Source organism: Acomys russatus, chromosome 23 (genome assembly GCF_903995435.1).
Source record: "Acomys russatus chromosome 23, mAcoRus1.1, whole genome shotgun sequence".
Taxonomy (NCBI): domain Eukaryota; kingdom Metazoa; phylum Chordata; class Mammalia; order Rodentia; family Muridae; genus Acomys; species Acomys russatus.
In genome coordinates, this window is record NC_067159.1 from 53381083 (window position 1) to 53393274 (window position 12192).

Here is a 12192-nt window from a genome sequence, read left to right on the forward strand (position 1 = left end):
GCCGTGGTGGTGCTGGTGGATACGGATGCACACTTAGGACAGTGCGTGTTACTCTCTGAGCCGTGGTGGTGCTGGGTGGATACGGATGCACACTTAGGACAGTGCGTGTTACTCTCTGAGCCGTGGTGGTGCTGGGTGGATACGGATGCACACTTAGGACAGTGCCTGTTACACCCTGAGCCGTGGTGGTGCTGGGTGGATATGGATGCACACTTAGGACAGTGCGTGTTACTCTCTGAGCCGTGGTGGTGCTGGGTGGATACGGATGCACACTTAGGACAGTGCGTGTTACTCTCTGAGCCGTGGTGGTGCTGGGTGGATACGGATGCACACTTAGGACAGTGCGTGTTACTCTCTGAGCCGTGGTGGTGCTGGATTTATATGGATACACACTTAGGACTGAGCACTCGGTCTTTTACTCAGGACTCTGTCTCTCCACCTCTGCCAAAAAAGAATTTTCTCTGCTCAGGGCTGGGAGCAGCCCCGGTATATGGGTAGAAGTATATTATTCAAAAGGCAGTTTGACATCAGGACCACTTAGTAAATGACAATAGGAGGCTCTCCCCTGAGGCCCATGACCTCCCTAGCCATGAGCTATTAACCAGGGTTATAGTGTCAGGCATGAAATCCCTCCTGTGGAGCAGGCCTCAAACTAGTCAGAGAGCACTTGGTTCCCCTACAGCAGTCATGCCACCACTGCCGCAGCGGGAGCATCCTGCCCCACAGGTCGCTACTGTGGCATGCAGCATCGGTTCTTCCCCCGCAGCCTGTGTGGCACCTTCTGAGTGTGAAAGCTATCCCAGTCACCTTGAGGTTCATTCTCTCTGTCCTTTGGACAAATATGTGATGCCTTCAGGAGCAGGGTCTTCCTGTCAACCACGGGCAATGACAAGAGCTTCTTTGTGTTGGGAGACACCTGCAGCTCTGTGACCAGTAACTTGAGGAAGGTGTCCTACACCTTGTCTACCCAGGCAGGGTAGTTCCATGTAAACTCTTTGTTTTTAAATTGTATTTTGAAATTAGCTTACTAGCTAGCAGGGTCCCATAGACTTTCATGTATGTCACCCTTCCTTTGGCTCAGCATCCTCCCAGATTTTCCCTGTACTCTTGTATCCTTCCCACTAAAGTCTTTCCATGCCCAGTGTTCTGCCTCTCTACCTTATGTACAATCTACCATGTCCCCTCCCCTAACATGTCCCCTCCTAGAGGCTCCATTCTAGACTCCTGGCTTCTGTTTGTGCTAAAGTTAAGCTCACTTCAAGCTCGAATCACCGTGTACGTGTGAGCATGTAGAGTTTGTCTTGCCACACCTGAGTGCCTCATTCCATTTACTGGAAGAGTTCATGATTTCTTTTTCCATACACGACATATATGTACCACAGTTTTAAAAAGATTTAATTTGTTGTTATTGGTTGTGTGTATGTGTGTGCGTCTGTGCGTGCGCATGTGCGCGTGTGCATGTGCGCATGAGTGTAGGTACCCACAAAGTTGAGGAGAGGCCATCAGGGTCCCTGGAGCTGGAGTTACAGATCGTTGTAAACTTGGTTCCTATGCAAGAGCAATGTATGCTCCAACTACCGACTCAGTACTTCAGCCCCTGCGCACGGTTTCCTTGTGGGTGCATTTATTGATGGACATTTGAGCAGTGGAGAGAGGTGTGCAAGTGTCTTATAGTAGGATTTTGGGTCCTTTGGGTCTAGAGCCATGAGCAGGATAACTGAGTCTTCTCACGGTTCCCTTTCTGGTTTCCAGGGGGTGAAACCTTCAGGCATTTGCAAATGGCGATTGTAGTTTACACATCAACTAACAATGTAGAAGAGGTCCTTTTCCCCACGTCATGCCAGCGTTTTTGTCACTTGAATTCTTGACAGTGGCCATTTTGACTGTTGTGAAATGGATTCTCTTCTTTTTTTAATTTTATTTATTTATTATTATGTATACAGTGTTTTTGCCTGCATGTACACCTGCACACCAAAAGAGATCACTAGATCTCATTATAGATGGTTGTGAGCCACCATGTGGTTGCTGGGAATTGAACTCAGGACCTTTGGAAGAGTATGCAGTGCTCTTAACTTCTGAGCCATCTCTCCAGCCCATGAAATGGATTCTTAAAGTGGTTTTAATCTGCATTTCCCCAATGGCTGAGGACACTGCACACCTTTAAAAGTGTTTCCCACCCATTTGTGATTACTTGAATATGTTGAAAATACAGTTAAGGAAGGAATAGAAATGTTTCTGTACCTTTAACATATGTTACACATACATAATTTAATTAATTTACTATATATTCCTTACTTTGCTTCTCTAATACATATTTCAGTTTCAAGTAATTGGTTTGTGTGGTCTTGTTCAATGGTTGTAGCAAATGTTGGCTTAGGATCTGCTTATGGAAGTTCTTCCTACTGTCCTAGATAATGTGTTTTGAATTATTTATTGATTTCATTTTTAGTAGCAGGGAACCACACCTCTTCTTTCCTGTTTTTACAGTTATTTTCAATTCTTAGAAGAATGCTTTGGCCTTTAGTCCCCAGTAAGCTATGCCGTTTTATACAGGAATGATCTGAGTTCAGCACGGCCTTATGGGAGGAAGTGCACTCTTGTCAGAGACGGCCTCAAGTGTGGGCACTGTGAGTAATTTTTGAGTGTTGTTTTAGGAGTGCTTGTGTAGCATTGTAAGGAAAATGTTTGAGGTCACTAGGCATGTATGAAGGAGAAAATGAGGGCATAAAATAAGGGGATTATAAAGTGATTCTGTGAGCTTTTCCTGTTCTGTTTTCTTTATTTACACAGAGGGTTTGCTCAGTATTTTAATCAGATTTGTCACAGATTGTAGCATTGCTGTGTTGGATTCAAGATCCTTTCACAGTAAACAGGCTTGACTTGTATCGGTGAAACGTTGATGTCTAAGACATAGTGACGTAAGAACTGCATGGCCTTCCTGTCAGAAACTGCTCCTGAAATCGCGTCAGTAGATCTTAGCGAAGGGTCTTGGAAAGTGAAAATGGAAGAGATCACCTTTGGAGGCCATGAGTGTATGAGAGCTCTCAGAACGTTAAGTAAAAGGAATGACTTTAAGAAAGAGAACTTAAATGATTTGTAAGAGACAAAATTTAGTTCTTTTGGGGGTTTCAGCCATGTGTAAGTTGAAATGAGTACCAGTTTTCTCAGAGTTAAGCTGTTGATTAGAGAGTTTGGTGACATCATGGACCACTCTCAGGAAAGCGGTGATTCTGTGAGAACAGAAGCCATGGTGAGGAGGAGGTGGGGACACGGTGCCCTTGAGAACGTGGAGGAAAACAGGAAAGCAGATGACAACAATGAGGGGCTTTATGAAAGCAAGGGAGTATTTAAAATACTACTGTGTTCCTCTGCTGCTACCTGCTGTACTTTATTAAATACGCTGCAGTTCGTTGTAGCTACAGAAGAGGGTGCTCTTGAGCTGAGAGCGTTCCCTTGCAAGCTAGCTAGTTGGTCTCCTCTATCTTCCAACTCCAGATAAATGGCCACTGCTTATCCCAGGAAAGCCAACATAAATAATCCTCAACAGAAAAAGACTCCAGCCAACGTACAGAGTTAATACACGAATAAAACAGACACCTTCAGTGAATGAAAGCAAAAATAGAAAGAGGAGTTGAGAAGATGGCTTAATCAGTAAAGTTACACAAGTACAAGGACCCGAGTTCAATCCCCAGGACCCTCATAAAGAAGCTGGAATCCCAGCACTGAGGAGGCAGACACAGTGGGCTCTGGTGGGGTGAGGACGGATGGAATATGAGCAGTGTATTAAAGGAGCATCTGCCCTGTGAGAGAACACCCTGGCCAGTCTGCTGAAGGATGAGCAACAGGGACGTCTGAGGTAGAACCCGACTGGACTCAGGAAAGAAAGTGACACAAAATCAACTCGGAAGCGAAAGCTAAATTACAAGGCAGCCAAGGGAGGTACACATTACCAAAAGTTAGGTGAAAGGAGCAGAGACTAGAAAGAGTCAGGAAAATAACACTGGAATGTGAGGGAGGAAAAAGACCAGAGGGGCAATGTGGAGAAGGCCCATTATGTCCAGCTCAGTGCTGAGACTAGAAAAGTGAATGGAAAATAAACAGAAATAACATTAAAACCACCGTGGAAACCTCCTCAGAGCGCAGACGGAATCTCTGCGTTGAGAGTGCTGAGAGCATTGGTGGAGACCGCAGCCCTCACGGCACCTCCTCGGCCTTCACCTCAACGTAAAGAGGGCGGAAACGGCCTGCGCCGCCGAGTAAGACATGATAATACAGAAGCAATAGAAGTTAAAGGTGCATTACAGTGAGAGTCGTCCAGCTGGACAGAGGCTCCAGCTCAGCTCCTGGAAGCAGTGTGCAACATGTGGAAGAGGACAGGTATGTCCAGGGAACCCAAGAGCGGCTATGAGACACAGTGAACTGATAGGAAGTTCCTGCCCTGTGCTACTGAGCTCCAGCGTGAACTACACACTGTCCTTGGAAAGGTGTTGACACTGTGAAAGAAAGATTCAAATATATAATTGATGGATAAGTGCTGGGATATTTAAACGTGGGCTGTCATGATGTCTCAACTTTCAAATAGTTCAACAAGAAAAAAGTGAAAATTAGGAAGTTACTTAAATATTGTACAAGTTTCTTTTCATTTAAAACATTTCTCTGTTTGACAGGTTCTCATGTGTTAGAAGTTCTCTGTGTCCCCGAGATTGGCCTTGAACCCTGATCCTCCTGATATCATTTCCCAAGTGTTGGGACTAAATGTCTTAATTAACATTATTTGTATAGTAATTGTCTGCAACAGGGTTGCATTATGGCAGTTTATACACGTGCATGGTGTATGTCACCCTTGTTGTTTGTTTGTTCTGGTGATCTAGTGGGTTTCCTTATGGGAGTTTGCTGAACATGAGTGGGGATTTGTTTACAAAGTGTGTGCACCTTACAGCTACAGTACTGTAGACAACTTCCCCCATCAACTTCTAGCTGCCCATGCGGCCTAGCGAGGGTGGAGCTCCACAAGCTTTTCCCAGGCGGGTGCTGACAGGCCCAGCCTTGCGGTTGAGATGCAGTGGCTGTGTCATGGTGGAATCAGCTTCCCACACTCTATCCCACTTCCTCTGACTCTTCCCTTCTTTCTGCTCCATCTTCCTCAGTGTTCCCCAAGCTCTGGAGGGGTCTCATGGCTCCAGGGACTTTTCAATCTTGGACAGGCACTTGTATTGATTTGTACAATCTCCCCCCTTGGGAGAGACTTCATAGTCTTTGTGATTGCAGGTCTTGAGTCTTAGGCCAAGCTTATTCTGTATGATTTTTCAGGAAAAGTCAAAGTTTAGGCTTTTAAATTTTACTATTGTTACAGGGTGTGTAGGAAAAGGGGTCAAAGAATGTTTCGATGCAGTTAGGTCTATATATCCATCCAGGCTTCTTTCTTTTTAAGATGGTCAGTAACTTAAAAAAATACATGGAGACTTTTAATTTTTTATTTTCAGGAAGTGACAGGAGAGAGCAGTGGAATATACAGCCAAAAGCAGAAGGGCTACCTAGGAGAAAGGGGTGGACAAGGAGGGGTGTGGGCGAGTGCAGTACGGAGTGAAAACAGCAACAAAAGGACAATACGTATGTGAAAATGTCACAGGAAAGGCCAGTACTTTGCATGCTAACAAAAGACCCTAATAAAAACAAGCTGGAAGGTAAAGGGTCCACTCTATTGCACCTTGTATTTCCTATCGCTTTAGTATGCGTTCTGTGAATTTTGCTTATCATTTTATTTTATTTTATTTTATTTTATTTTATTTTATTTTATTTTATTTTATTTTTCTAGTTTAGACCTTAAAGCTGGCTTTACACTTGCTGAGAAACCAGCCCTTCATGAGCACAGGGCTCTTAAGTGCTAAAAGTCTCTAGTAAACAGGGTGGGGCTGGGTGGGCAGGACAGTCAGTGGCATCAGCTAATCTCATCACACAATTACATGTAGTCTAAACACTACACTTTTCTGGTGGTGTCATTTAAATCCTTGTGATTTCATTTGGCAGCTTTTTCACAATTATCAATAAACATTATTTCTGAAAGTTGCATTAGGTACGTGGTAAGCACATGCCAGCGCTGCGTGTTTAGATGCCTGCCGTGTACCAGTGGCCTTTACCTGAATGTGTCTTCTGATTGCTTTCCAGTCCTAAGGAAGACGTGATGGCCGAGGAGCTCACGGAACCTCTCAAGTATGCTGAGCAGCTGCCGGTGGCTCAAATAATACACCAGGTTTGCTTCCCATTTGATTCTTTTGAAAGAAACGATTTTTTAATCACAGAAGATAATTGCTTTAGTGAGGTTTTTCAGGATCAGGGTTTTCTGGCTAACCGTGCTGTGGGCTCGCACATTCTTCCTACTTGGCTGTCCCCCTTAGGTGAGCATTCCTATTGGCAGCTCAGTGTTGAAGGCAGTGTGCAGTGTAGCGTTAGAACTCCCAGTGAAACGCCAGGTAATAAAACCTCTTATGCATTATTGCATATCAGAAAAGTTTAGTTTTAACCACTGTATGTGGTTCCCGCTGAGGAGGCTGAAAATGAATCATCAGTGTCGCTTTTTGGAGTAGCTGAGGAGAGGAAGCTGTCCTGCGGCTCCTCTCCACCTTCCTCATTATCAGCTGCTGTGGAGCATCACTCTAAGGTCACTGGGCGCTTTGTTCATTTCCAGTTATGAGGACTCTGTCACCCTTCTGTGCAGTGATCCTCTGAGAACATGCCGTGCTGTGAGCACTGAACGTGGATTCTGTGCTGTGGCTGCCACAGCACGGACATTCTGCCCTGCTCGGCAGGAATCAAATCTCTTCAGCTTGTTGGCTGGCCCATGGGCCTAGAAGCATCTTCAGCTTCTCAGACGTTGGAGACATTAAGCATCTTCATGTGTCCGAACACCTCAGAGTTGGTGTTGATATTAGTACTAGAATTTTTTCCTGTGTTTTTCTTTGTTTTTTGTTTTGTTTTGTTTTAGTCAGAAGAATTTTGGTTTAGCATCTGTGGTTTGTTAGTAGTGCTAGTTCACATTTATTAAAAGAAAGAGGCTTTAATTGAAAAATTCACTGTATAGATAAAAATTCAATTTTAAAATTCTGCATGAATTTTAAAAATGGTTGGAAACCTGCCCCTCTGGGGGCTCATCTGTGTATGGTAATCAAGTCCAGTTTATATGTCAGGAATTCCTAGATTGTCGGAGCCTAAATGACCTAACAGTCCACAAATGTCACATTTAAAATTCTGTCTTCATGCCTGACTCTCAGCATAGATGAATTAAACAGCAGAGCAGGCAGCAAGTCAATATGCTTTTAACAGTGAGAGTGCACTGAGAAAGCGCTTTGCTCAGAATAGGTAAGTAGGATCTGCCCAGAGCTGGCACCTAGCATAAGACCTGAGCACAGAGCAGGAGTTAGCCTCTAAGACAGCTGACCACAGGAGGTGTCAGGAACGCTGCTGTGATGCACAAGGGCCAGTCAACTGCCTGTTTTCCCTAACAATTCAAGGTAAAACATTTGACCCTGGTGAAAATGTTAGATTTGGGGTTTTTTCCTAGTATAAGAAATGGTATTAATTTAACACGAAATTATAAAAAGTATAATTAAAATTCTGAATCATCAGTTGGGCATGGTAGTGTGTGCCTTTAATCTCAGCACTCAGGGAGGCAGAGGCAGATGTGAGTTCGAGGCCAGTCTGGTCTACAAAGCAAGTTCATGACAGCCAAGGCTACACAGAAATCTTGTCTCAAAAATACAAACAAACAAAAAACAAAAACTGAATGATCAGTCATTAAAAAAAAGTCCCAATCTTTAAGAAATTCTGCATAATAGGAACTTATTTTTATTAAACAAAATTAAGACATAGGCAGGAAACACCACCTTTAACAGCAGGTGTGTCATCCCTCCTCTGTTGTTTCCCTTTGTGGCGGTCTGTAATAGACATGGTCGCCTTTGCACTCTCCCAGCAGGTTCATATACATTATGTATGTCCCTGTGTGTCTGTGTGTAAGTATGTGCACATAAATATGGGTGTCCCCAGAGGCCAGAAGAGGGTGTCAGATCCCTTGGAGTTAGTGCAGATATGGAAGGGTGATGGTGCCCTTATGAGCAGAACACATGTGCCCAGAGTAGGTCAGTTACCTGGGGACCCAGATGACCTTATGAGCTAGTGGTCACCTGTGCTGAAGAACTTGCACCCTACATGGAATGTTCTGCAAAGGCCTCTTGACTGGCTAGGACTGAGGTAACTGCGGGAAGGTTGGAATGTTGTGGAGCTGGAGTCAGATTACCATGGGCTGCCTTTGGCTCCCTTCCTAGCCATTCATTGCCTGTGTGTGTCTGATCTACCAGCCTGTGACTATGAGGAAACACTAGGGTGGAACAGACCTCTAGTGTCCAGCAACCCTGAGCCATAAAGATAGAATATTTTCCATGTCATAGCAACCACCAGCTTAGAAGACAGGTGCTTGTAAGAGGGTCTCAGAGAGCTGAGGGGATGTGATGCAGTAGAGAGGGATTGCTGCGTTGCATGCATGCACCCCACCTACAGCTATAGAGAGGGAGGAGAGTCAGTTGAGCAGTATACAGGAACTCTGAGAGTTTCTCAGAGGCTGGATGCATTGAGCGCAGGTGGGCAGGGAGTGAAAGGCCCCAGATGCCACGGGTTCACTTTATACATTCGTTGAGATTAGTTACTGCCTATCAAGCTGGCAGATAAACCCTGTCTCGGGAGGAGGGCTGTGGAGTTGGCGCTCTGTCTGAGCACAAGGATCCGATTTCAGTTCTCACTCAGTGCTATAGCTGTGAGGAGCAGGCACTGCAGGGGTTTGCATAGCCTAGCTGCAGGGAGCAAGACACATGGTGTCCTCTTCTGGCCTTTGTGAATGTCCCATGAACACAGCCCCTCCCCCCCCCACACACACAAATAAAATAAAGTAAAACTACAGTTTTGAACTTAGTTTGGGAGTCTCTGAGAAGGTTAAACAGAGTTCTCACCTGCCCCAGTCATTCCACATAGTTGTGTGCCCAAGAGATCTAAAGACAGATGCTCTCTGCAGCAGCCTATGGACAAGTGGACACTGCCCAACACTGACCCGCTGGTGGCAGGTAAGCAGGATACAGCAAGCACATCCAGACAGCACAGTAGTACTGAGCAAAAGGGCTAAGGTGCATATCACCTGATGCGTGGATCCGCCTCATCAGCTGTAAGCCTCGTACTATGAGCGAGGTCAGACATAAAATGCCAGCATTGCCACATCTGTAGATTAAGGTTGGCCAGATCTGAAGGAGAGGGGACACGATGTTCCCTGCCAAGGATACAGGGTCTTTTTGTTTTGTTTTTCTGGTTTTTTGGTGGTTTTTTGTTTTTGTTTTTGTTTTTGTTCTGTTTTTTTTGAGTAATAGAAATATTCTGAACGTAGTGGTGATTATGGCACAGCTCTGTAAGCACTGAACTTAAAAAGGTGTATGCTGTGGTGTGCCAGTATTTAATAAAGATGTTTGGAAACTTAAAAGCACCTATTTCAAGGAGAGAGCCAGGAAACAAGGCCTGTGACCCTCTGCTGCCCTTCTTGAATGCCACAGGGTAGCCTTGTACGTGGTGTGTAGTGGACAGTGGCTGTCCTCAAGGGAGCCCAGCTAAAGAATGAAGACGGGCTGTGAGAGCCAGTGCAATGACGTGTGGCAGACTCACCAAGCCCATGCACACTGGGAACACACACTGCAAACTCACTGTGTCCACGGCACACTGGGAACACACACTGCAACACTCACTGGGTCCACGGCACACTGAGAACACACACTACAATACCCACTATGTCCACGGCACACTGGGAACACACATTACAACACTCACTGTGTCCGCGGCACACTGGGAACACACACTACAACACTCACTGTGTCCACGGCACACTGGGAACACACACTACAACACTCACTGTGTCCACAGCACACTGAGAACACACACTACAATACTCACTATGTCCACGGCACACTGGGGACACACACTACAATACTCACTGTGTCCACAGCACACTAGGAACACACACTACAACACTCACTGTGTCCACGGCACACTGGGAACACACACTACAACACTCACAGTGTCCACGGCACACTGGGAACACACATTACAACACTCACTGTGTCCGCGGCACACTGGGAACACACACTACAACACTCACAGTGTCCATAGCACCCTGGGAACACACACTACAACACTCACTGTGTCCATGGCACACTGGGAACACACACTACAACACTCACTGTGTCCACGGCACACTGGGAACACACACTACAACACTCACAGTGTCCACGGCACACTGGGAACACACACTACAACACTCACTGTGTCCACGGCACACTGGGAACACACACTACAACACTCACAGTGTCCATAGCACCCTGGGAACACACACTACAGCACTCACAGTGTCCATAGCACCCTGGGAACACACACTACAACACTCACTGTGTCCATGGCACACTGGGAACACACACTACAACACTCACTGTGTCCATGGCACACTGGGAACACACACTACAACACTCACAGTGTCCACGGCACACTGGGAACACACACTACAACACTCACAGTGTCCACAGCACACTGGGGACACACACTACAACACTCACAGTGTCCACGGCACACCGGGAACACACACTACAGCACTCACAGTGTCCATAGCACCCTGGGAACACACACTACAACACTCACAGTGTCCACGGCACACTGGGAACACACACTACAACACTCACAGTGTCCACGGCACACTGGGAACACACACTACAACACTCACAGTGTCCACGGCACACTGGGAACACACACTACAACACTCACAGTGTCCACGGCACACTGGGAACACACACTACAATACTCACTGGGTCCACAGCACACTGAGAACACACATTACAACACTCACTGTGTCCGCGGCACACTGGGAACACACACTACAACACTCACAGTGTCCACGGCACACTGGGGACACACACTACAACACTCACAGTGTCCACGGCACACTGGGGACACACACTACAACACTCACAGTGTCCACGGCACACTGGGGACACACACTACATCACTCACAGTGTCCACGGCACACTGGGGACACACACTACAACACTCACAGTGTCCACGGCACACCGGGAACACACACTACAACACTCACAGTGTCCACGGCACACCGGGAACACACACTACAACACTCACTGTGTCCACGGCACACTGGGAACACACACTACATCACTGTTTCCGTAGCATCCTGGGAACATGCACTACCACGCACAGTGTCTGTAACACCCTGGGAACATGCACAGTGTCCGTAGCACACTGGGCACACACTACCATGCAATAGCAGACACGGGAAGCAGTGCTTTGACATCCAGAACTCAGTAGAACAAATGTGTTTTTCCCCTCTCTTTATTTTAAATAATTGAATTTTATTTTATCAGTTAAATGCTCTTTTCTTTCTCCCTGTCCCTGCCTAACAGCAGAAAATTTAATCTAGCTGCTTGCAGATAAAGACACTCAAATCCAGAGTCTTCTCTGTCCCTTTTTTGCTCTCTCTAGGATGACAGGTCACAGTGTAGGTAATAAAGTGTGGCTGACATGGGTTCATAGCATGTGGCTCTCAGTGTCACTCCTGCTGAAATGCACAGATGCAGGTGCACAGCAGGTCTGGAAATACTTGTCATTCCTCTGTCTGTGGTTGCCTAGCTAGTGAGATTAGTGAGCAGTGCGGCTGCTTCTGAGAAAAGCAGTGGAGACAGGGAGAGAAGAGTGCCTTTGCTGCCATTGGCTCTGTATGGCCACCCTGTCTTCAGGGTTTCTCTCTTCCTTTTCTTTCCTCTCCTACATTTCCCTCTGTTTGAGCCCCTGACACACTGTACTTTCTTCTAAATGTTTGCAAGTTCTGTAAGTAGTTTTGTTGAAAAATGAACTAAACTGTATCTAATGCATACTAACGCTGCGTGCACATTGACCCCAGTGCTTGTTGGATTCAGACTTCTTCCTGCTGCCTGAGGAGTGCAGGGATCCCTCAAGGCCACCAAGGGCCTTACTGCCCAACTTGTAGTACCAGCCAACAGTGGTGGTGTTTACCAAGGTTTATAAGAGGGCTTGCAAGTGGTAGCACTCATGTGCTAAGAGTGTGGGGACTTTGCTCTGTAAAGGCCTGTAGGAGTTTGTTAGCTC

At 46.1% G+C, this 12192-nt stretch overlaps 1 protein-coding gene across 1 annotated transcript in view; it reads left to right on the forward strand.

The window, feature by feature from the left end:
- Positions 1 to 12192, forward strand: part of Pigk (phosphatidylinositol glycan anchor biosynthesis class K) — an 86853-nt gene that overhangs the window by 44729 nt on the left and 29932 nt on the right. The window contains exon 10 of the mRNA XM_051165488.1: positions 6166 to 6250. Coding sequence (XP_051021445.1) covers positions 6166 to 6250 — 85 coding nt within the window. The remainder of the gene's footprint in view (positions 1 to 6165; positions 6251 to 12192) is intronic.